Source organism: Parasteatoda tepidariorum, chromosome 6 (genome assembly GCF_043381705.1).
Source record: "Parasteatoda tepidariorum isolate YZ-2023 chromosome 6, CAS_Ptep_4.0, whole genome shotgun sequence".
Taxonomy (NCBI): Eukaryota; Metazoa; Arthropoda; class Arachnida; order Araneae; family Theridiidae; genus Parasteatoda; species Parasteatoda tepidariorum.
In genome coordinates, this window is record NC_092209.1 from 24,981,487 (window position 1) to 25,008,196 (window position 26,710).

At 31.6% G+C, this 26,710-nt stretch overlaps 2 protein-coding genes across 6 annotated transcripts in view; one reads left to right on the plus strand and one right to left on the minus strand.

The window, feature by feature from the left end:
• LOC107453307 (dynein axonemal heavy chain 3) overlaps nucleotides 1-593 on the minus strand; it is a 111,078-nt gene extending 110,485 nt beyond the window's left edge. Inside the window, exon 1 of the mRNA XM_071181745.1 lies at nucleotides 139-593. The gene's annotated coding sequence lies outside the window, so the exon portion shown is untranslated. The remainder of the gene's footprint in view (nucleotides 1-138) is intronic.
• Nucleotides 594-4,331: 3,738 nt separating this feature from the next.
• On the plus strand, nucleotides 4,332-25,709 carry LOC107453308 (uncharacterized). 5 transcript variants are annotated; one of them, XM_043043256.2, is made up of 9 exons: nucleotides 4,332-4,568; nucleotides 8,664-8,724; nucleotides 11,817-12,179; nucleotides 14,625-14,842; nucleotides 16,121-16,268; nucleotides 18,918-19,020; nucleotides 20,108-20,231; nucleotides 22,021-22,102; nucleotides 25,338-25,709. In XM_043043256.2, exons 1-9 carry the CDS (start codon nucleotides 4,539-4,541, stop codon nucleotides 25,601-25,603), a joined length of 1,395 nt encoding a protein of 464 aa, XP_042899190.1. In that variant the 5' UTR covers nucleotides 4,332-4,538; the 3' UTR covers nucleotides 25,604-25,709. The 5 variants fall into 5 exon arrangements, with proteins under 5 accessions (XP_042899190.1, XP_071038203.1, XP_042899189.1 ...); XM_043043255.2 differs by lacking the exon at nucleotides 4,332-4,568 and adding an exon at nucleotides 4,671-5,049; XM_071182102.1 differs by lacking the exon at nucleotides 22,021-22,102 and having other exon boundaries at nucleotides 4,336-4,568.
• The last annotated feature ends 1,001 nt before the right edge of the window (nucleotides 25,710-26,710 follow it).

The following is a 26,710-nucleotide window of genomic DNA, read 5'->3' on the forward strand; positions in this document are numbered from 1 at the left end:
TAATTGGATTTTAAAAATCTGGGAAGATAATAATATCAGGAATGGTAAAACTTGAAGCTTTAAAATGTTATTTTGATTCCATAAATATTAGTAATAATACAAATTAGAGTTCTAAATTATCGTGTTTAAATCAATTACCTCCATATATTCTTCAGGGACATCAATATCCTCCACAAATGTTTCAGAAATATCAACATCAGGCAAAATTTTCCGTTTCTTTTTAACAAAAGATGTAAGTTTTTTCTTTGTAACCCGTTTTTCTTGAAACTTGGAATTATTTTCCATTATTTTGAAACTAGGCGTACATATTCTTCTATAATCCTAAGACTCCATATCCATCTGACAAACTTAGTACATAGTTTTTAAGTATTGATACATAACTTATTAGTTCGTTAAATCTAGCATGAAAATGATATATACTAAGTTTCACGAGTAAGCTGAAACGGAATTGAAAAAATTAGTGATAATATCAATTAAAACAAAACTATTTTATTTTTACGAAAAATCAAAAGTTAAAAAAACTAATAAAACAAACTTTTATGGAGTTTTCAATTCACAACAAACCCGCTCTCAAATCCAAATTTAAGAGGCATTCAGCGTAACCATGACAACAGCGTAAGTTTGTCCACTGCCATTTCCTAAAAGAAATACTACAAAAAGGTGCGGAGTTTGGAAATAAATTTCGAAAATTAATAAAAGAGTAAAAAATCATTTAATTAAAAAAAATTTCATGTTTCCTTAATTATTTAGTTCAAGAGCAGAAAAAACAGAGAGCTTCATATTAATAAGTTTTCAATTTTGACAAGCCTTGTACTTACCAGAAATAGGCTATAAAAAGCGAATTGAAAAAATAGTTCCGTCTTTATCAATGCAGAGTTATGCACCTCTCTTATAACTCCAGAATCCCTTATTCTATCATCCTGAAATTTTGATAACTGATTCAAGGAGTTATTTTAACCCCCGTTCCTGAAATTCGTTCGAAATTTTCAGGAGAAAATTCAGGAGAGCTGTTTGAAAAAGGGAATTATCCCATTGATTATGCTTTAATCTGTGGGGATTTGCGATACATGGGGGAGAAAATCACACAAAACATGGGGGCACAAAAACATCTCACGGTTAGCCCAACGGCTGAGTGATTCTTGTCCACAATCCGTCTACTATTGAGGATTATTTACGTCACTGTGGTAGGTGCGAGCCGGGAGCAAAATTCGTATCAACCAGTCATACCTGCGTCACCTCATTGGGAGGCAAAAGCTGTATTCCCTGAGCCAATGCGACTCAAAAGCGGTAATTGAAATAAAAATAGAATCAATTATGGATTGAAAGACAAAAGTAATTAAAAAGGGATACTAATTCGTTCTGGAGAAACATAAATAATGGGACATAGAAATAACATAGAAAATTGGGAAACATCCCTGAGGATGATCTGAAGAGATGCCATCACAATTTTGATCCTCTGCAGAGGGGATGGCACTCCCGCTTCGGTAGCCCATTGACCTGCACGCGAAGTCGAGTAATGGTAGCATAGTTTAACGAGGACCAATACCACACACCCTCGGTCCCTACGCAGACTGATCCAAGTGGTCACCCACCCGCACACTGACTGCAACCAGTGATTCTTGACTTCGGTGATCTGCTGGGAACCGTGTCCTAACGATCAGTCCACTGCGGGACCTCTAAAATCGTACTAACTGTTCTTCAGTTCGACAAAAGTTAAGTTTATAAGTCGTTCTATGAGCCTTCATATGCGTGTGAAAAAATAAATAGTAAGAAATTGCTACTTAGAGAGGAGCTTCTCTCAGGGAGAAATAATTCTCTTTAGCCAATCGTTTTGAAGCGTGGTGGTAGTGAGTTCGAATCCCGCAGAGAACCTAGATGCATTTCTTTGTGCTATCCTCCTCTTATTTGGACTATTTGTTCCTTTTCAACCTGCCAAGAGTTTATGAATATTTCTTATTTATTTATTGTTACGCATACGATAAGCCTTTTCACTTTATTGAGTACAAAAATCTGTAAACATTCCTGAATGAATTTTAAATTAACAGAAAAAGGATTCATAAATTTAATCCAAGGTTCAATTTGCATGTAGCTATCAGATAAACGTTTGTATTGCTAGTTTTATAATTAGACGTTTGCCGGCTGCCTATTCTGCACTACACTGAGAATTTTTCCTATATTTTCAATGTACTTTGTGCACTTTAAGCAAGCTACTATAGTTATATCCTTCTGTTGGGGTGAAATACCTTCAATAAATGCTGGTCATTAACTTGAAATCCTTCTCAGTTACATAAACTCTGAATGTACTCTGAATTTCTCTGAATGAACTCTGAATTTCTGCCCAATCTGTTGTTAAGTTTTGATAAAATAAATGAAAGATACCATACTAAGTTTCTTCAAGTTTAAGTATGTTTTCCTTTTAAATGAATAGCGTGAGGCAGGGCCGGATTAACCTATAGGCACACTAGGCACGTGCCTAGGGCATACGAAATTCAGGGGCCTACGCAAAACTTGAGAGAAAAAAATTTGTTGACAAAAATAATTTAGCTTTAAAAACAACAGGTGTATTTTGCACAAAATTATGAAGATAAAAATAAAAATATAATATTTTTCGGTAATAAATTATTTTGCAGAATCTTATAATCTAAGATATTACTTTTTTTTGCGATTTTTGGATTCAACGAAATCTTGTATTATGCTGTCGAATTGCAGATAAAGTTCGATAAACAAATTTTTATATTAAAATCCATATTAATAAAATAAAAATGTTAAAAAAAATATGCAAGAAAATTTTAGCATATATTTTGAAAAGAGGGGAGGAGGGGGGGAAGGAGGGGAGGGCCCAAAAACGGCTGTGCCTAGGGCCTACGAAAGGTATAATCCGGCTCTGGCGTGAGGCCTTAATGGGCTTATAAGCCTTTGGTATAAAATACATAAACCTGTATAGAATTTAAGTTTACCATATGCTGTAATTAAGCACTTGTTGGTTATTGCTTGCTAGAATTTAAGTTCTTTAAGGACTTAAAAAAAGACCCAAAACCCCAGATTTATGTATTTCATGAATTAAATGGAATTAGAATGAGGGTCGAGGCTTCCCTGGCAGAGTATACACGCCGATCAAACCAGAGGTCCTTAGAATGGAGGTAATGGATTCGAATCCCTCCGTTTGAAATGTTTTGACTTGAAAATGGCTAATCATCAATCTTTGTGATGAGGACATGAGTCTGAGTAAATATATTAAATGAATAGTAGTAGTAGTTTACTTACGTAGCACGTATTGACAACGTTTTGGGAAACCTCCCTGAGGATGGTATCAAGATGTGCCATCACAATTTTTGATCCTTCGCATTGAGGATGGTTCTCCCACTTTGCTAGCCCAATGACCTGAGCGTGAAATAGAGCACTTTATGGTAGGTCAGTTCACATGCCCTTGATTCCTTTGCAGGTTGCTCAAAGTGGCCACCCATCCGGTCACTGACCGCTGCCAGTGATGTTTGATTTCGGTGTTCTACTGGAAAACGTGTTACGATCAGTCCACTTAGGGACGTTAAATAAATAGAATAAAGGTTATAGAGACTACGATCTCTTATTGCAACAAATAGATCATTTATTTTTGACCCCGAAATCGCGGAATATCTCATGACTTATATTTTATTTTATAACCGTCGTTAAACAGCCGACCCAATTTTTGGGGTTAAAGACTACTGATGTTCAACTTCGTGGCCTTGTAATTTTGAACCCAATCCTGAAGGCAAGGAAACTCCTGGATCAAGTATGTAACATTTTGATGGAACCAACCCACATTTACGTTACATGGAGAGGAAAACCACGAAAACCTCCCATAGTTAGCCCGATGGCAAAGGGACTCCGTCTACCACTGAGGATATTTTGCGTCAGCCCTGTGGACGGTGCAAGCCAGATACGGAATTCGTATCGACCAACCATCGCTGGGATTCGAACCCAGTTCCCTTCGTTGGAAGACAAACGCTTAACATACCCTGAGCCATCACTCGTTATAAGAAAATATCATTAGGCTGCGTCTAATTAAATTTATTGACCAATTTCATAACTGACGTGGTGCCACCTTGGCTGAATGGTATCGCCCACCAAACGCTGTGCGAAGCGTGAAGGTGGCGGGTTCGAATCCCGCTCTAACCCTGGATATATACTACGTGATGTCCTTCTCTGCATTGTTCTATCTATCCTTCTTCTTGAAGAAGATTTATAAACCTAAATTGAGCACACGAGCCTGCAAATGTATCTAATTTCAATAACGCAATAGTTAATATAATTGAATGCAATCGCAAATTGTGGCTCTTTTAACTGAAATGGCGACTACGTTTTCTGATCGAGATGAAAAATACATGCTGTATAACCTGTATCTTGATAACTGTCAGTTAACAAAATGTAAGTGCCAGAATATACTTTAAGAAGCAACAAGTGAAATTAATAATAGTGGGTGTTTCGAAAGGAACCGTCTGATCGAGAAGCACCAAAAAGTCGAACACCAACAACTTCATGCGAAATATGATTAACTCAGAATGAATATCGACAATGGACAAAACAACTATGTAGCAACCTTTTTTTTGTAATGAAAACTAAATAATTGATGTATATTTGTGCCTACTTAAATAATTATAATATTAAAAAGCATTAAATAAAGAAGTTTGAGCCCACTGTCGTTCTTAAAAAGTTGATTCAGTTTTAATGGAACTCATTAAACTCAAAAGTTCAGTTCTAATCAGCTGCATTACTTTTTTTTTTAAGAAAAAAAAACTTCATACGTTTAATCAAGTAAACTAAAATGTTGTTCTATTTTATGTAACTTTAACTAAATAAGTTTTAAAAGTGCTTTTGAGATACCAAAAAGAAACTCATTAATTATAACAATATAAAGCACTTTCGTATCTTAATTGTGTGTTTGACGCAGATTTGTAAGAATTTTTAATCATTTTAACCCAAACATCTTATGCTTATCAGAGATTGTCGAGAATGTTGAAAGTTTCGGAGCTCGTCTTATTATTATATCTAATAAAAACAATTAGAGGAAATGTAAGTAATTTTAAATTATATCTCAATTGTCAATTTTATTAAACTGAAATTTAAACCTAATTGTAAATTTTTTTCTTGAACGCCAGTCTAGAGACAGCTGTTAAAATATTACAAAATTACTTAATTGATGTTTCTAATTTGATTTTACACTTGAAAATTGTTACATTATAAAATATAATTATTTTAGTGCGTTATAAAAAGCACTACCTTAATACCCACATTTTATTAAGAAGTCTTATTATGCTAATTGAGAAAAAGATGACTAAAATATTTTACAGTAATGTGGTAGATTTCGAATCTATAATTCATTTCTAAATATAGTATTTTACATAAGATTCGTACATATTTTTAAAATTGTTAAAATCTTAACTATAAGCTTATGTTTTACTCATTTTTTTATGTATGATGTATTACAGTTTTATCTTTAATTAATTGCCAAAATCAATTTTTTAAATTGATTACACTTTTTCTAAAAATTTGTGCAAATTTTATTTCGATTTAATGAAAAAAATACGAAAGAAAGTAAATAAAATATTAATTTCTAACTCACTAAAATGTTAAGACCCAAACAAGATAACGTTTTATCATTTTCTTTTTTTTTTAAAAAATCTGATTTTTTTTTCAAGTTAAAAATTTTGTTTTTAGGAGTATTATACGAAAATACAATAAAGTAATGCCAACCAAAACCAAAAGCCATTATCTGAATAAATATACCTCTTTCTTCGAATTTATTATTTTTAGTAAAGTTCTATTCTTAAATTTTTGATGAAAATGTTATGTTTATTCCAGGGATCTAAACTTTTTTTAAATTCTGTAATTCAAAATTAATTCGAATATTATTAAGCTAAAACAAAAGATTATTAAATGTTCCATTTAGATTAAATTAAATGTGGCTAGATGAATACATAATTAAGTTTAGAAACTTTTATTCAAGAACAATTAGTTTCGGAGATAAAACGATTTACGTAAAATTAAGAAGAAAAAAAAAAAACTTTTCCCAACTCATCAAATTACCTTTTACTATTATATTTGTCGAAGAGTTCAATTCAAATAACTTTAAGAAGAGGAAAAGGACATTTCAGAGACGCTGAATTTTAATGAAAGATTCTTTATCTAAAGAAAATGCGCTTTTATAAGTTATTAAACTATGGGGATTGTGACTTGCATTTTTACCAACTTTTACGAATTTTATGAAAGATATTTTCTAGTGGTAACCAATTTTATGCTTACTTTGAATTTGAAATGTTTGAATCACCACCACAACAACATAAAATTGGCACAGGAGCGATGTTTAAACATGTTGTAACTTGATTATTGCATTTTAACATTTGTCTGTCCAAAAAGTTATACTAATCTTTAGTTTACTGATAAACACTAAAAAATGAATAAACAAATCAAATTATGAAATAAAATTATGGAAAAAGTTCAAATTATGGAATAAGAGAAAAATACCCTTTAATACTAAGAGCTTAAAGACTAGTTGTTCATCAGAAAGATTTCTAATTTTATAAAATTTGTACATAAGTTCTGAGCACAAAGTTTTCCGTGTTCTAGTTCGTTGCAAAGCAGATGATTAATAATAAAATTGTTTCTGTAAAATGGTAACAAAATTAGGAAATTTCGTTACTGACTAGTAGTAAGTCGAAGGTTTTTTTAATAGTGATTACTTTTGTAAACATTTGACCACTTTAACAAAAATTGAAGATTTTAAACTGTTAAAGAAACTAATGATAATATTTAAGTAAATATTTTTGGATGCATTTTTTAAAATTTGTTCATTACACTCTAAGTAGGTATGCGTAAAACTTAAGTACTACATTGTATGCAACGTTTTCAACTAATAAAATTTATGGTTTGAGTTTTTGAACTAATAACGAAACATTCGATACGAAATAAACGTAATCATAAAGATGACGTAGCGTAGTTACCACTACAATTATTCAATTTTAAATCGGTAATATATAATACATGTTAACTTTGTGTGAAAAGAAGACGCAATAAAATTAAACAAATCGTGACATTGTTGTCAATCCATACATGAGTTGATGAAATAATTGAGGAATTGTCTTGATATTTGAGACTTGGGTATTATGTCACTACGTACAATGTTATAGTGATAATTTTAAACCAAAAAATTAAAGTTGACCGTAATTTAAAAAAAGAAGTTTTATGAAATGAACGTTTACTTGGAATTTCGAAACAGTAAAAAATAACCGAAATGTTCCGAGGATGATTTGATTTGATTTTATAATGGGCATTGAGCAGCGGACCCAATTCGAGTTTACGACTATCAGTGTTCAACTCCATAGCTTTGAACTTAACTCAGAAGACAAGGTAACTCCTGGATCAAGCATCGGGAGAAACTAGCCTCCGTGGAGGACTTATGAAAGAACTAATCCGCGTTTGCGTTACTAGTGAGGAAAACCGCTGCGTTGCTGGAAACCTCTAATCTCCCAATGGCGGCTAGCCTAACGGCAAAGGGATCCATGATCGGTCGATTGAGGATATTTTACCAGAATTCTTATCAGCCACTAGAATTCATTCGATCCTGGGTCAAATCCATTGAGCTACCGCTGCTTTCTTAGGATGATTACAGCTTTCCTGTGTAATAAATAAAACGAGTGATTGAAAGCACACGAGGTACGCTTTCGATGAAAAAAATGGTGATTAACAAGCAAGGGTGCCGGCAGAATAATATAAAAGGGGGTGCAACCCTCTAACAAACTACCCTCCCCTCACCCCGAAAAAAAATTAAAATATTCTGCTATTACATTTTGTTTTGTTATTACATATACTTTCATCTGTTCATCTTTTCAAGATACATTTCTTCATTGTTAGCAAGATATTTAAAAAAAAAAGTACGAATTTCTTGTACTTGCAAATTTTGCCCAGAGGCGATCGCTCTGGCATAGCTACTGACTTTGAAACACAAATAACTACAAACAGTAGTTACGTATACTAACGTGTTTGTGCACGCTTAATATTATTTATTGTGTTGATGAATTTTTTCAGTTGCGAGAAGTCAGCTTGTGTTATACACCTTTGTTAAACTGAATAACTAATAGAAAATATAATATTATTTACATTTTATTAAATGAAATTTAAAAATATAGCTTAGATATCTGCCAAGTTTGTGAATGCTCAGTGTGCATAAGAAAAGAATCAAAGATGACTCAGAATTCATTGAAAAAGTTAAAAATAGATTTGGACAACAAACAAGACGATTACAATTCTTGTTTGATTAAACAATTTTTCAATTGCTATGTATCAATAATTACTTAATTATTTGTTTTTCCATAAAAATATATTTAATAAAAAAAATTTATAACAAAATTTTTCTGTACCTCTTTAATTGTTTAAAAAAAAAAGACAGGGGGTGCAAGTACACCCCGCTGCCGGCGCCCTTGTTGACGAGTAATTTTTTTATTGTCAGTTATTATATTCCCCTTGTCGCAGTTAGCGACTGTTAATTTTGTCCTACAATGAAAATTAATGTTAATATATAATTATGTAAATATTTAGAATTAAGCAAAGAAGCATGCTTCCGCACAAATGTTATTATTTTGAAATATTGAGAAGTGTCTGTGTTATGTAACAATATTATTATTATGCAGGTAAATAATGAAATATTATCAGTCCTTCCTGATACTACGAGTGATATCTTTAGCCTTCCAAGTAAGTTATTCACAACTCCAATTTACAATCTTTACTATTTATGAGTGTTACAGATTTCCATTACATTATTGATAGTCAGTCACTAAAGAAATCTTAAAATCTAAAAAAATCGGTTCAATAGGAAAATATAATATCATCCAAATTAGTAAAAATTTTCATTAGGTTAAAAATTTTACCAAGTTTCCACTTATATTGAATCTTAATATCTTGTAAGTAAGTTTTCGATTATTTAATTTATACCATAACGTTTATCTTTAAACCATATTGTATTCGTAGCAAATTTGCACGATAATATAATTCAAACACACTTTTAACAGTATATAAAATAACGAAAAGAAAAGTGTTAAAATTAATTCACCGAATATATCTATGTCTAAAGGTATTTTTCTGAATTATTATAATTTATTAATCATTTAAAATACACCTATTTAAAGCATACATTTTTCTACTTTTTTAATGTATTATTAAACGTAAAATGATGCATTTTGATGAGGAATAAATTGAAAACTACAAAAAAGTATTCGTTAAAATAATTTAGAAATATTTTACCGACAAACATTAAATTTGTTTCTAGGGACCAATAATAATACCCCACTAAATATGTTGTAGAGAGGGGAAAAGTATCTTTATGAATAATAATTATGTCAGTTTATATACCTTTAAATTAAGTGGATATTTCCTTCTATTAGCTATCACTTTAGCAACAAAAAAAAAAACTTACGCATGATTTTAGATCTAAATGTAGATAGTTTAGCGAACATTAATGTTTTACGGTGGACAGGAATGTTTTGCTTCGCCAAAAATAAATATTAGCAGCGGAATAATTGTGTTAGTAATTTTTATTTTTAGGAAAAAGTAAAAGTTGGATATTAATGAATAATGAACGAATCTTTATATTTTTAATAGTTTCTTTTTATTTTTCCTAAAATAAAGTTCGGCAATGAATCCTACATTAAACTTTTTTTTCTCTATCTAATATATAATTCATCCCTTTAAAACAGAATTTTTATCAAACATATTTTTCCTATTCTTTTTCGTTATTTTGTATTACTTTAAGTCAAAATAAGAAAAAAAAATACTGTAGTTAACATTTTAATATTTTATGGTTTTTAAAATGTGCCGACCGGCCTGTGTAGGGGTCAGGGAATTGGCCTTGCATCAGAAAGGTACTGGGTTCGAATCCCGGGCATGGATGTTTTTTTTCAATTTCTGTACTCTGTCCTTGCTGCGGGGGCAACTTTGGCCCACTTAATATGGTACCCCTGAAAGAGTGGCCAACAAATCTGCCCTTCTGTAGCCTGTATGACGAAAGGTCATTATCCAGGTGGGCATCGGAGAAAATAAAAGCGTTATTAAAATGATAATAATGGTCGGATAGAATGACAGCATCAAGAACATTACATTTACTTGCTAATAAAATTTTTACTTGATGAATTAATGAATGAAACAGTTAACAATTTAANATTAAACGAATCTTTATATTTTTAATAGTTTTTTTTTATTTTTCCTAAAATAAAGTTCGGCAATGAATCCTACATTAAACTTTTTTTTCTATCTAATATATAATTCATCCCTTTGACACAGAATTTTTATCAAACATATTTTTCCTATTCTTTTTCGTTATTTTGTATTACTTTAAGTCAAAATAAGAAAAAAAAATACTGTAGTTAACATTTTAATATTTTATGGTTTTTAAAATGTGCCGACCGGCCTGTGTAGGGGTCAGGGAATTGGCCTTGCATCAGAAAGGTACTGGGTTCGAATCCCGGGCATGGATGTTTTTTTTTCAATTTCTGTACTCTGTCCTTGCTGTGGGGGCAACTTTGGCCCACGTAATATGGTACCCCTGAAAGAGTGGCCAACAAATCTGCCCTTCTGTTGCCTGTATGACGAAAGGTCATTATCCAGGTGGGCATCGGAGAAAATAGAAACGTTATTAAAATGATAATAATGGTCGGATAGAATGACAGCATCAAGAACATTACATTTACTTGCTAATAAAAATTTTACTTAATGAATTAATGAATGAAACAATTAACAATTTAATGAATGAAAAGATTGTGAAATTTGAGAAGAAATTAAAAAAAGAATCCTCCTTCAAAACAAAAATGTCAACAGATAGCTTTAAGTTGCTGGAACTTCCGTTTTTAAAAGGAATTTTTTTTTTTTTTTTTTTTTTTGCAACTTAGTTTAATCCAGTTGGTATAATTGAAACAGCTTTCTTTTTTTAAGAAAATAAGTTAACATTAACAAAAGTTAAATTGAACATTAACTATTTTAGTTTCCTCATTAATTTATTGTCAAGCGTTTTGACTGAATTTAGCATTAGTTATTATCTCTACTGAATAATCAAAAACTAATTACGATTCCAGTTATTTTCGCTCTCTTTAATCATTCAGCCAGATCTTTGTAAATCAAAGATGCTGGTCCCATACTTAAATTTGTCCCGATTTCTGTACTGAAAAATAATTTACCTTCAGACGTTTATAACATATGAATAAAAAAGTACAATAGATATTGAAGCATTCTCAGGTGGTATAAAAATAGCCGTCGTTAATGTTTACAATAATAGAAATTTTGAGTAGAATGCCAACTACCCTTTATGCCAACTATCAATTCTCTCTCCAATAGTAGATCGCACCGACCACAGTGCTGACATAAAATATCCTCAGAGGTAGACGGATCACGGATTAGAGTCCCCTTGGCGTCAGGCTAACCGTGGGAGGTTTTCGTGATTTTCCTCTCCATGTAACGCAAATATGCGGTTTAATTCCATGAAAAAGCCCTCTAGGAAAGCAAATTTCTCCTAATTCTTGATCTAGGAGTTCCCTTGTCTTCTGGATTGGATTCAAAATTACAAAGCTACGGTGTTGAACATTGGTAGTCGTAAATCCAAAATTGGGTCGGCTATTCAACGACGGTTATAAAATAAAATAAAATAGTAGATCGAATAAGTGTGATTTTAATTAAATAATAATCATTGCAATGATTCTTTCTTTTATTACTAGAAATAATTGTTTCAGCAAATATGTTGTTACTATAAATTCCCCTTCTATGTTTTACTATAAAAAAATCTGATATTTTCATTACAGATGGAACTCACGACACTTCACTTGCAGAATCTCCTAACCATAAGAGAATTCTTTCTGTGAGATTTAGCAATAGGAGCCTTCTCAAAATTCCTTTACAGGATTCGAATGTCTCTTCCCTCATTTGCTTTCCAAGTAGTGACCAAGATTACAAAAATGTCTATACTTTATCCCACATCACTTGCAGGACAATGGGCTTCATGACCTTTGCTTCAATCAGAGCGAAAATGTCTCCACTCAATCGAGCAAGAATCAATCCTAGAGATCTGGACTGCTCTGGTCTAGAGCGAGGGGCTTCTACGTCATGCAAACCTTTTCGAACTACGACTGAAAATTGCCGAATGGTCACTGAAGTAACTTGTGGAGGTCAGTTATAAGAAATATACGTAACTATAAATACTGGTTGTTTCGTTATTAACTCCCATAAAATATGATTACAGCATCTTTTTTAAAATTAAAACCAAAGTATACACATTAGGACAGGGAATTTATCTTCATTCGAGCAGAAAACTAAAGCGATATCAAAATCTTGCAAATCACTATTAAGGAATGTGGGAATCAAAGCCAGTTTGATTGCTAGATGGTTCCGGGTGAAGTTAATAAGAGGCTATTAAAAAAACTTCAAGTTACAACTGGTTCTCAATAGTGATTGATCAGATTTCAATGTTATTTCATTACTTCTTCGTTTAAATAAAGGTACTTGTAGCAGAGACCGTTTTGGTGTAGTTGCAGCGAGGATCTCTTAGGATGGTTTTAAAAATGACCCCATGAAGTAGTTGCAGCAAAGATCACTTTGGAGGTAGTTGAAACAAAGATTTCCTTGGGGTAGTTGCAGCAAGTATCTCTTAGGATGGTTTTAAAAAAGACTCCATGAAGTAGTTGCAGCAAAGATCACTTTGGAGGTAGTTGAAACAAAGATTCTCTTAGAATAGTTGCAGCAACGATCTCTTAGAATGGTTGTAGAGAAAAAAACTCCATGAAGTAGTTGCAGCAGAGATCACTTTGGAGGTAGTTGAAACAAAGATCCCCTTGGGGTAGTTGGATCAAAATTCCGATTCGGGAAGATGTAGCAAATATCCTATTGGGGTAGATGTAGCAAGGTCGCTGCAAAAGAAAAAGTAAAGAGTAGTTTATTGTTTTTTTTTATCTATTCAAATATATACCAGTAGTAAATACAACCGATTAGGCTCCAATTTCCGGAGGAGTTTTTCAGTTTTTTTAAGGAAAAAAAAAGGCCCATTCACATCGTCGGTTAGCTTTTTAGACGCAATTCAAAATGCTTGCTAAAGAAAATTGATATATCTCGAAATGAGTGTATAAGTAAATGGACACAGATCAGTGAGGCAGATGGTTCAGGCCTCGCTCACTCCTCTGATTGGAGATCTGGGGGCAGTTAGTTTGAACCTGGTGGCTGACTGAACAACTGGCTTGTATACGCAGCAATGTGCCTGTTAAATCTGACGTGGCTGAAAGTCCTCACGTTGGTAGTGAATGGAAGTTTGTAGGGAGAGATACCAGCTCTGAAACAGATCTAATTTCGACGCAATCGATATTCCTGGTCCCCCCCCCTGTCTTGTCTTATCCCACTCTCCTCTATATTATTAGTATATTTTGGTAAAGGGAATTATCTTGCTTCTGCAAAATAAATTCTAATAATAAAATACTTGCGCCGCTATTTTTTCTTTTTTGAAAAAAAAGAAAAGAAAATTTGTCCTCTTAAAAGTGCGCTTAAAATTAAATTTGTAAAACCACTAATCGTATATTAAATCGTGTACTACATCATGTACTTTTTAATTTCTTCCATGAAATTCTTCATGAAATTCTTAAATCATGTAATAATTATTTAAGTAATAATTATATAAGTAATAATTATATAAGTAATAATTATATAAGTAATAATTATGTATGTAGAAATCATTTTAAATAATAATCATAGAGTGGCGAGTTATTTCGTATATTCAGTTGTCAATGTCCCAGCATGCGTGTGGAGAGTTATGCGTTATACTCAACTTTTCTATTTTATGCACAAGACTTTCAATGCCCGTGTAGCAAATGGTGACTGATGCACGTTAAATCTGTCGAGTTGCAAAGTCCTCCATGTTCCCCTAACAAATAAATACCTCTGTGGGTACTGATCCAGGAGTTTCTTTGTCTGGATTGGTTCAAAATTACAAGGCTACGGAGTTGAACACAAGAAGTCGTAAACCCAAAATTGGGTTGGCTGTTTAACTATGGATTTAAGAAGAAAAAACGACTTCCGAATGGTAGTGAAATGCATGCTTCAATATTTCTTTTTTTAATTTACACGAATCTTGATCCCTACTACAAATATAAGAAGATTTACTGTGTAAAAAGTAACCACCCACATTTTTATAATTTAAAGATAAACAGATTGATGTTTCATATATTTTTACTACTAAACAATTTAATTTAAAATACTCATTATAGAAAAATTTGTTGCTTAGCACTTGCTAAACATTACGTGAACCACAATAAACTTTTGTTGTATGTAATTGTTTACGGTGGGAAAGTGAAAGTTTTATAAAATGCTGTTATATTTTTAACCACCTACTATTTTATATAGTATGCTAAATCTCATGAGCTAACGTGCTCAGAGAAGCTTTATTTGTAAATTAACTGCTCCAATCTACAGAATGTAAAAAATTCAAACTAAATTTAAAAAGACCAGTATTTTCTGACAGTCTCACTCTCCGACAAAAGTATGTTAGTTTTTAAACGACGTAAATAATTTATTTTTGTCAAATTTAATACTTTATAATGTTCATCAAACATTTCTATATTTTCTTCTAGCTTGCAATGGAACAAGCAAAGGATTCAAAGGAGTGATTAAGAGTCCCGGTTTTCCATTTGCTTCCTTTGATGATGTAACGTGCGAATGGAACGTAATGGTTCCAGAACATCATAGTATTATCCTGTCTTTCAATCAATTCGATGCAATTGATACAGAATCAGCAGATCTCCCATGTGGTTTACACAGACCAAGCGTACAAATAATGTTCGGAATTCAAGTAAGCAACCTATATGCGTTTGCTTTTAAATTAAGCTGTGAGGAATAAATCTTTATTTTAGATATTACTAAATAGGTAATAGGTAATAATTACTACATTTGTACAAGATAGAAGATTCCATTCCACCTCTTTCAAACCTTTTTTTCAATTTAATTATAAATGTCCAAGTGGTTTTGGCTTCCATTTTTTCAGCTCACATCCTCGAAGAGTAGAGAGACAGTTCTTTTTCCCTTTTTTACTCATCGTGGAGGGCAACAACTTTTGATTTTGTTACTCTTAAGTAGAAATTATGTCAAGCTTTTTGCATTGATTTTTTAGCAGCAGGAACCACATGAGAAACTCTACTTGCTGCTTTGTGCATTCAATAAATTCATCTATTTGTTTTGAGTCATTAAACTTTGAACTGCTAGCTTAGAGATATGAATTACGTTTTGTTTACTCTTCGTAGAAGATTTATTCAAAATTTTTTAGTTTTGTACACCACTATTTGTAACAGAAAATGTGAAATCTTTGGTATCTCTGAATGGGAACAGGCCAGATCTGTGGCTAAGGACGGGATTAGGTGCAGAGATATGCTAAAGGCCCTAAGTGTCTGAAGACGCAAAGAGGATGCTTAGGTTAAAAGTAAAAAATAGAACAGTTTACTTACATAATATATTTCAATCATACAATTATCTCTTCTATTACCCAAGATAGTTTATGCTACAATACAATTTTTTTCCCTCTGTAACATAACTGTTTCAAAGACAAATGTGAACATCGATTTAAACTTCTCTTAAGTTATTTTCTTTCATGGATATGTCGACAAGGATTTGAAAATTTCTGAGTTTAAAAATTAAAAAATATAGGTTAGTAAATTTTAAATAATCTTCTCTAAACATCGTTTTTTTTTTTAGTGCAGATCAGCCGACTTGACTTAAAGATTTTGTCAGCGCTATAATAGTTTTAGCTGCTGCCTGGGTGTAGGATTTTTCGAATGCATTCTTAGTTATAATGAAGTTAATATGAGAAATTTCTTATAAACCTGACTTTATTTACGGTAGTGAACTATTTTTGTAAAAGACTCTTGTTCTATCTCAAGTTGCCCACCAATCGACGTGTAACATCTAATCGATCGAGTCGATCAGATATTTCCTAAGTAATCTAATTTTAAATATCTGACTTTTTTCAAAATTTGATAACTCAGGAAATATTTTATACTATATTATAGTACTTTGCATTTTCACTGTTAATCTAATTTCAAGTTTCTCATTAAAATTTGTTAAATTTTTATTTCAGTCAAAAGTGACTATTCATCGTTATTGTCAACTAAGTGAGCTGAAAAATTTGAGTATACCATTCCACACGGTGAAAATCATAGTTTTTACTGGATTGCAGGGAAGAAGGCTTTCGAAGAATGAGCTCGGCATTTCCATATCATTCGAAGGTATGCAAAAATAACTATTTTTTTTGTCTTCATTTTTACAGTTAAAAACTAAAGAAAACTTTAGAAAGAGTTTTTAATAAAGCTTTAAAAAGTCTTTAAGCAAATGGTTTTTCTTATGAAGCTAGTTTTAGAACTTTCTTCAGGTTAAAAGCAGTTTGTTAAATTTATTTTTTTGCGTACTTCACCATATCTTACGAACTTTTAAAACGAATCGGAAATATTTCTGCATACAATTTTATTTTATAACCGTCGTTGAACAGCCGACCCAATTTTGGGTTTACGACTACTAATGTTCAACTCCGTATCCTTGTAATTTTGTACCAATCCAGAAGAGAAGGAAACTCCTGGATCAGTACCCCCAGAAGTATTGACTTGTCATGTGAACATGGAGGACTTTGTGACTCGACAGATTTAACGTTTATCAATCACCATTTACTACACGGGGTGTCTTCGGCCGGTTGGGATCGAACCCACGAACTCTTGGACCTGGGCCCAGTGCCCTACCAATCAGGCTATCCCGGCCTTTTCTGCATACAATTATAAAATTCGTTTGTCCAAAGAAAATTTCATTCGAAAATAATTTCTAATTGCTTATTTAATAATTGCCGAAAATTTTTTTTAATTGTACTTGTGTTCGATTTCGTGCCATTTTTGTAACCTAAAACATCATCTGAAATAGTTATTTAGCATACTTTTTGCCAAACCATCGATACATAGAATCCAGGTTCATGAAAAAAGTTAAAAAATTTTTGATTAAAATCCTATCAAGAAAATGCGAGTATTATCCCTTAGTTTTATCAAGAGTGCGGTCGATAGTAGCAAATGCTAATTTCCCTTAACTCATGAATTTTTCAAAGAATAAAAAACTCTTTAACCACAAGTATAAAAATCGAATATCTAAAGGTATTATGAACAATCCAAATATCCATATCCAAAGATATACTGTAGTTTCAAATCTTTAAATCAGAATTATCATGGAATTATCAAATCTTTTAAAAGTCGTATATTTAAAACTTTATTTCACAAGAACCATTCGATCGATTTCGTTCAAATTTTGATATTTTCTATAAAAAATTTATTCTTTGAAATTCTGTAAGGATTTTTGTTCCTTACTACTCAGTTTTTCTTCTATTATTTTGATAAAATAATAATTAAAAATTTATATGCATGCACTTTTACTTGCATAAGCACATTTTATAACTGTGAGAAAATAAATATTTGATTCACTTAAAAAAATTCTTGAGGTATGGTAAAATAAGCTAGAAGTAATAATAATAAGGGGTCCAACGGTTTCCTTTTTAAACTATTTGGACTATATTTCCCATATAATGGCATACCCTCTCATATTTTGAGGGTAGGAATCCAAATCCGTTGAAAAAAAAAGGTACGTTTATTTAGAGAAAGTACGTTTTTGCATCTGATTTCATAACTTAATACATCTTCATCACTGATTGATTGCCTAAATTACGTTAAGCTTTCGAACCATTAAAATTGAGCTCTTGTAAGCGAAAATCCGATCACTAGATCAAAAGTTATTCTCTGTGCTCCATTCTTTCTCTTTAGCACTTTAAATTCATTACAACATGGACCTATTTTTGCAAAACCTATTTTTACCTATTTTTGCAAAAAATGTGTTCGTGATTTTTGATTTAATCGCGTAATTACTGAAACAATGGTGTTTTTTTCAAAAAGGAATAAACCTTCTAATTTTCCCCCTCAATTTTGAATGCCTAAAAATGTCAAATATATTGAAAATATACAATCATAATATAGCAAAACGTGGCTAACAGTTAACACAATCCAAAACTTTCATTGAAAGAAAAGGTTTTTTAATCACAACAAATTTATAATTTTTTGTTCTGACAATTTCTTTAATATCCTGAAAGTAAGTATTAAATACAAAGGTGGTTATTAAAGTAATGGCGGCTATAATAATAAAATACTAATTTTATCTAAACAATCATTCCTTATGCAACAAATGAATCGGAAGATTTTACATGGCAGAACTGTTGTCACAATTTGAAAGATCATGCTTGAAGTTTTTGCAAATGATGTCATAGGCAAAGTTTGCATTCTCCGAAGTAAGAAGATATTAAAAACTTCAATTTTGAAATCAATCTTCAGGATTGCAATATTTATATTAGAATGTTTTTGTTTTGTTTTTTTCATTATAGTGGTATTGAAAAAGAAAGAAGCGCTTACCTGCATACGCTCATTTTTGCATCATTATATTGGATACATATTGATGCAATCAGCATATTGGTATATTGGATACATATTGATGCAATCAGCATATTGGTATATTGGATACATATTTTGCATCAGTAAAATGGATACCATTTCTGAAAGCTTAAAGCATGATCTTTCAAACTGCGCCAATAGTTTTGCCATGTAAAATCTTCCAAACCATTTCCTGCTAAAAGAAAGATTGTTCCAGAGAGTAAATTTATTGTTTAAATTTATTAAACATTTATTGTATGAATAAAAACTTAGAATTTGCTTAGAATTTTTATAAAAGTGTTACTATTAATTTGTGATAATCACCTGTATATTTAATAAAAAAAAATTATTTAATTAGACTATCAACATTTTGCATTCCAAATCCAAACTCACGAAATAAATTCTCTGTCCCCTTCTTTTTTTTTTAAGCTAGCGTGCCGGCTAAAGAAAGTGATGATTCTCCACTAACATTGCTCGCCTTCTTTCTTCTTGGGGTCATTTTCCTAAGCTGCGTTATCCTCTGCCATTTCATGTGAGTATTCAGAAGATTATTTTTTACATTGATTAAAAAAAAAGAAGAAAAAAAAACTCTGTTCTACTCCCTTAATTGAAACTCTGGGACTTCGGATCCCCGCACAGACCGAATGTAACCAAAAATACGGTGTCAAAAAACGGCGGTCGTCAACTTTTACTGGCTCGACACTTTCAAAGTTAATTGACAGTTAAAGTTATTTATCATGATACTTTGCCACCTAAATTTTACGTTTTTTTGGATAGGAACTTTCCAATTGGTAGTGTAATGACAATTATATTTGTTTCATTATGCAGAAATTTCTTTTAAGTCTCATTACTACATGAAATCGTCATATGTATACATTAATTTATATGAGGCAGTGATTAAAATTCCAGTTTTTAGGCAAGTATCGTATATTAAGACAGAATGTTTGCTAGTACTAAAAAAAGTCTCGAACAAAAAAAGTTTTAATAATTTTCATTTGTCCGTTGTAGTGTGTGACGTATTTTCTAATATAAGGTTGTCAAATCCAGCATGTTATAATATTAGTAAAATTTAGCAATTGACATGCATCATACTTGTTTCAAATGTGTCAGTAAAATTTGTTTACTGTACTTATTTACTTAAATATCTATTTACAGCATCTATAAGTTCAGTAACGACATATAGAAACTCGTATGAAATCCGATCGACTATTTTCGTTAAAAAACAAAAAATGGTGCCAAAAATGAAACTGTTTACGAATACAATATTATTACTTTGATAAACAAATAAAATAACTTTTTTTGTTGTCGTTAAAATACAATAGTTTTACTTAATACTTTTCAAATTTTTATGTTCATTTTCTTTTTTAATTATTTTTAATTATAGTACTTTTATTTTTAGTTATTTTTGCAAATTGTGGAACAAAATTTCTTATAGTATGTTCTAAAACACTAATTTCAAAATTCTTTTTTAAATTAACTTTTCGTATAAATTTCCATTAAATATGCACTGGTTACAATATGAAATGATTTGGTGTCAATTTAGCGAAATTTGCGCCAGTTTTTCTTGTCGATGGAATTTTACAAACATGACCTGAATTGTATGCAACATATCTTTTTAGACAAAAACACAAGCTCTGTGAATGTGGTATGAAAGATCGTGATAGGAGAATTTTAAGACATCCGATGGAACATGCCTATGATTTGCATAATTACAATCGAACAAGAATAGGAAATGAAAATTTGGTAAGCTCTCTCTTTCAGTTTCAAGGATTACGTTACGCTTAAGACACTTTTTTTTTTTTTAAATAAAAGTAATTTTCCATTTGCTTTACACACTTTATTGACAACTAATGATTATTAACATTGGTCAGTTTTTCTCAAATTAATAATGAAAAAATCTGAGGTTTTTTTTTTGTTTTGTGTTAGCTTATATCTCAAATTCATTTGCCTAATAATTTCATAGAACACTATTAAAATTCTGAGTATTTATTTACTTTTATATTTACTAGTATAACACTTTTTATGATTAGCTGTGCATAAAATCGAAGTCAGAGATTTAAAAAAGTCAGATATACAGATATAACTTTTGCATTAGCATAACATTTGTTTAATATTTCCGTTCCTTTTTTTCCAGAAAAACTGGTAACATAATTGTTTTATTATTTGAATTTATTTTGCGCAGAAACTAGATTGTTCTATCTATTACAAAAGCATCTACTATTGTTTATTAAAAAAGTTTTTCGTACAAAGACTACATTTGGTGAACTGCATTAGAGGGTTAAAGTTTATAATGATGATTATAAAAAGGTACTTTGTGAAACGCTATCTTCCATGAGGTAAAAAATGCTTAGTAATCTAAAGCAGTACGAAAATACTCAAATAATACTCACGTGTAAAAAAAAACTTATAAAAGCAAAACGCTGGAAAACATATTTACTTTCTGTCTACAAGGCGACGTAACGTTTTTTTCTTTCTTTTATGTTTTCTCTCCTATACGGAAATCAAATATTTTTGCGTCACTGATTTCAAATCTGCAATCGGTTTCTCCGAGGCAGATTCGGATTTTTAAGCAATCAATTAGTAGTATATTCCTTACTAGTGTTTTTGAAAATTCATTCGAGGGAATAATACTAAGAGTTTTAACTTTTCTGCTACGTAGGAAGTGGAAGTAAGAAAGTAATAATGCATTTCAAATATATATGTGTATATATAGCACAAAGAAGACTAAAAGGCTAAAGACAAAAATGTGGAAAAATAATAAAATTTAAGTTTTATTTACTGTGCATAAGCTGCAAGTATGTAGAACTCATAAAATAAGTTAAAAATACAGAAAAAAATGGGAAATAATATAGATTAATCAAAAGAGAGGAAGAAAAAAATATGTTTTTTCAAAACTATTTATAAAAAATCTATATTAAAAAGTAGGAAAACAAAAATTGAATCATCAGCTCCCACGATTATATCCGCAAAAAGGAGTGCTTTCTAATATTGTAACAATGTAAGAATCTAGTATCGAATTCAAATGAACTTACACGTACCGGAATCTTTCAAAAATCATGTAAAATATTTTCGTTATGAACTTTCCAGATAACAAAGTTCGAAAACAGAATCGCAAGTCAAATTAAAACTGTAAATAGTGGAATTTTGTTTTATGGCGCGTTCCTATTGAAGTACTGAAGAGCGTTTGATTTGCTAGATACCAAATATTGGCTCACAAATGGATAAGCACAAGGTAATAATATTATACTCGATAATTTAAGGAAGTTTACAATTAATAAGGTTTATATATTTATTCATGCAATTTTAATGACTTTAGGAAATTAGCATTTATTTAAAAAAAAATGATCCCCATGGACAAAGCTAGCAATTAACCCCAGCTTTAGAGACACTCTTGAAGAGGGACAGTTAATGGGTTAGCCATTCTGAATTAATCTATCATAATAATTATATATAAAAATTAATCTCTTAACTATCATGTGCAAGAAACCATCGTCTAATTATTTACTCTTATTCAATTTCCCCCTTTTTTTAGAGCAATTGTCCAAAAGTAGAATGTGCAAAAGCAGTAGTTGAACTTCAACAGAATCCTAAAGTGGTATACGAATCAAGAAAAGGTATAAATTAAGAACTTTTCTCTCAGCTGAGTTATTTACCCTAAGACAATTAATTCGGCATCAATTCTGGACAGTTGTGTGACCGATCTAGTACACGTTATAGCAAAAGCGAAAAGTTTGTTTTTGTTATTTAAAGTCGCTAGAAGTAGTTTTTGAAATTGTGGCGACCGCCATTTTAAAAATCTAAAATTGAAAAATGCTCAATTTCTCCCTGTCCATTCCATTTTATTTTATATTTTATAACCGTCGTTGAACAGCCGACCCAATTTTATGGGTTTACGACTACTAATGTTCAACTCCGTAGCCTTGTAATTTTGAACCCAATCCAGAAGACAAGGGAACTCCTGGATCGAGTATTGGGAGAAATTTGCCTTCGTGGAGGACTTTTTGAGGGAGCTAACCCGCATTTGCGTTACATGGAGAGAAAGACCACGAGAATCTCCCCCGGATAGCTTGGCGGCAAGGGGACTCAGACCCATAATCCATCTACCACTGATGATATTTCACGTCAGCACTGTGGTCGGTGCAAGCCGGATGCGGAATTCGTATCGACTGGGATTCGAACCCGGTTCGCTTCATTGGAAGGCGAACGCTCTATACCCATTCTATATACTGTATTCTAGTAGTTCATTTAGTTTGTTGTATGATTGCTGTGCACATTAAATGCACTAAATGTACAAAAATCTTGCAAATTAGGCTATTTCTGGACCTATTTGAATATAATTTTTGCATAAACATTACAAAGAAAATTAAGGCACATAAATAATATTAATGTCTCTATATAACATAAAATCATAATGGTCTGATACCGTTTTCCATTGTTGTCGGTGCATTTTTATTGGCCGGAAAATCACGTGGTAGGAACCGGTTTTCCCCCATTCGTTACCTTATTGTTTAGGTTGTCATCCGCATAAAATTAACAAAAATCGTAAAGGTATTGTTTTCCTATAAATATTTTTGTATCCCTGATTTAAAGTTATTTTTCAGTACTGCTATTATTAGTGAAAATTTCATTATGGTTGTGAACTCATCAAATTTGTTTGAACGATATAATGTATTAAGAATATAAATGTTATTTAAAAAAATGATAATTAAAAAATTACTTCTGTTCACCAAGAGATCTAAATGTTTATAATAGATACTAATAGATATTTGGAAGTGGGAAAGTAGAGGCGCAAGAGCGTAAGTAAACAGAATTCATTTTAGTACATAGATGTTAAGTGAATATTTTTAACTTTTGTAGAAAAACTCTTTTCTGGAAAGAAAAAACAATTATTGCGAAGCAATCATCGGGGTTGGTGAGCTGTAGAGAACAGGGGGCTTTGCCTCCTAGTATATAAGTAAAACTACTGTTTCATATGCACTGAAGCAGTTCTCGTTGCGGCAGGTCTCGTTAAGAGTAAACATTTTCATTCCCTTTGGTGTAACGCACCCCCTTACAATCTTGAAATTCGTGGCATCATATTTATATACATTTGATAGGTGGCGTTTATGCATCATATTGTTCAATCAACATTGCTTCCAGGTATTTTACAAGTTTAATAAATTTAACGTCGATCACTGCCCAATATATAGAAATACTTTATTGCCTGTTACTCTTGGAGTATTAAAGTTAGGTCAATTTAATCTCCGCTCGATATTATTATTACTATTATTTTTTTAGTTTCATTAGTTTTTCTTTCAGGAGTTCAAAAAATGCTGAGAGTTTGTATATGAATGTAATATTCCATGCGTTTCTTTTTTCATTGTTAGAAACATGAACTGAATGGAATTATAGTACATTCTGAGCATTATACTTATTTTTTAAAATTTCTCAACTTGTATTTTCATGTATTTTATATGTTACTTCTATTTTTTTATGTAATTTATACAAACATTTAAATTAGCATATAATTTAAATGTTTGTAATATTACGCTTTTTCCCAACTATCAAGTTTATTAGCACTATTATATCAATTGTTTAACTTGTAATTGGTTTTCTGGCCTTAATATTTTCAGAGATACCAACTGCTCCCCGTTTTGTGTGAGTTTCAATAAATTAATAACGAATTAAAGAGTAAAACTTGCAGAATGAGGGATAATTTCACCAACTCTTCAAAATCCTCAGCAAGAGATAATTGCAACAAAGTTGTATTCTGTATGAGGCTTTGAATTGGCGGAAAAATAAATTAAATGAAATTTACTAAACTTAAAAGAACTGGAAAATCCTTTTTTTCAAAGTGGAGTAAGTAGGCATCACTGATTATTATATTTCCAATGAAAATCAAAAGTTATTTTAAGCTTAGTACCTCAAAGATTATCCCTTTCATCTCTAGCCTCTTAAATAGTATAGTCTATATCTAAAAACGCCTTTGTGAAAGAATTGCTGGTACATATTTGACTATAACGAATGGATGTATTTCATTCTGTTACTTACTATTACAGAAAAAAAAACTATAAGGTACAAAAATAAGTGTTAATATAATTCATATGTTGTGATAGATAGAACTATCCCGTTTTAGCAGATTCGTGTTTGTTCAAATAAATATGTTATGCTTGGTAGAACTATCCCGTTTTAGCAGATTCTCGTTTGTTCAAATAAATGTGTTACGTTGGATAAAACTAACTTGTTTTTGCAGATTCATGTTTGTTCAAATAAATATGTTATGGTAGATAGAACTATCCCGTTTTAGCAGATTCTTGTTTGTTCAAATAAATATGTTACGGTAGATAGAACTAACTTGTTTTTGCAGATTCATGTTTGTTCAAATAAATAAGTTATGGTAGATAGAACTATCCCGTTTCAGCAGATTCGTTTTTGTTCATATTGTTAAAATGTTACGGTAGATTTTGTTTTTGCAGAATGAATCCAAATAATCAAATACTTGTGCAAACATTTTTCCTTTTTTAGAAAAAAATAAAGGAACAGTCCTTTTTAATCTTTTCTTTTTAGTCCTTTTAGGAGCAAAATCGGGATTTCTCTCTTCAATACACTATTTCTCTAACTAATTATAGCAAGTAAGAACCCAGTTTTGCTATTCAGAGAAGACTGCAGGTAGAAATACGACTTTTTACGTGTGCAACAATTAATAGTTTGAAAGAACGTTTAACGCATAAACAAATGAGCGATTTTATCGATATCGTGATTTTAGAAACTAACTTCATCATATCATCTATTACGTTAATTAATTAACATTTTCTTCCTGACAACGAAATATCTAATTATATATGATTTTTTTTAAAATTTATTTTACAGACTTCCACGAGTATACAAGTCTGCTTGACACTTCAGCAGGATATATTCCAAGTGTAACTCGCGGTTATAGTGATCAAGAGAAATTGAACGCCAGTCTTCACAAAAAATTAAATTTATCTCACAGTTACCACGGAAAAGAGGATCCCAATCGATTGTCTGTGTCACCTCCCACGCCTTATTATGATTATCCCAGGTTCAATGCATCTTCTGAATCTTCCATGGAAGAGGAAAAGAAAAAACTCAAACTTTCCAAGAGTACTTGCTAGTTTTAGTGGGAAAATGTTCTTACTTTTTTACTGAGAATTAATATGTGAAAAGTTCTTAACGATTTTAATGTTGTAAAATTAGAATTATAAATTAAATAAACAAAAATATGTGTCATTGGGTTTCTTTTAATTTTTCGTGAAAGAGTTTTGATAATGGGTTCGAACACAGAGTGAGTGCTGTCATTTGTTAACAGACTCTGACCAATCTGGGAACGTGGGGGTTCTGATGCTCACTAGAGTGCTCTGTCGATTATTTACTCAAGGTTCTTGTCCTGTCGGGTGCTCTTTTTTTTTCACCCAAATTTTTTTTCAGGTTCCCATTCCGTATCCAGGAAAGGTTAAAAAATATCGGGAGAATGGAAAGCTAAGTGTTCGATTTAGAATGATCTAAACTGGATTAATACCTACTAGTCTCGTTTCGCTCTCGAGTACTTGGATAAGGAAATGTATCCGATTGCTATCCTGGATTTAACTTTATGGAGGTATCTCTAAAGAAATTTAGATTCGGGCAAAATGAATTTCTAAAATCAATACCGGTAATGGTTGAATATTTACCTACTGTTCTGTAAGGGCTCAGCAATGTTTTTTTTTTCTGTAACGGCACGTACTGAACCTTTGCCAGAAGTGTTGCTCATTTAACGTTACCCAGTGGGCACCTTTGAACCTAAGTCACGGAGGCGAGCAACATTACCCACACCACACAAATACCCGTTCCTAGGGTAGGCCACATTCACACATCACACACAACAGATGACAACACATAGAGAGAAACATCCATGCCATGCCCAGAGAGGGAATCGAGCCAGCAGCCATTGACTTTACAGTCAGGCATGTTAACCGCTCGGCCACCTGGCCGGCGGCTCAGCAATGTAGAAACCAATAAATGTTCTCTGTTTTGTTTTATACGCTTTGTCTTGTTTTCGCCATACAGTCGAGTTTAAATGGGTTATTGCGGGTATTTGATTAAATTTTTTTTATCTCTTCTGAGATTTATTGATTATTTTGAATATGCAGGTGCTAATCTATAATCCACAACATAATAACGTTTTTTAATCTTGTTCGTCAATTGTCTAACTTCATATAGTAGTGAAGAAATAATGTGGTATT

What these genes read in the sequence shown, in the direction of transcription:
- LOC107453308 (XM_043043255.2), top strand. Translation starts at nt 4,990, where the DNA reads ATGTTGAAAGTTTCGGAGCTCGTCTTATTATTATATCTAATAAAAACA. An exon ending in CACTGAAGTAACTTGTGGAG is followed by an intron (nt 12,180 to 14,624) that starts GTCAGTTATAAG and finishes ATTTTCTTCTAG; the next exon opens with CTTGCAATGGAACAAGCAAA. An exon ending in GAATAGGAAATGAAAATTTG is followed by an intron (nt 20,232 to 22,020) that starts GTAAGCTCTCTC and finishes CCCTTTTTTTAG; the next exon opens with AGCAATTGTCCAAAAGTAGA.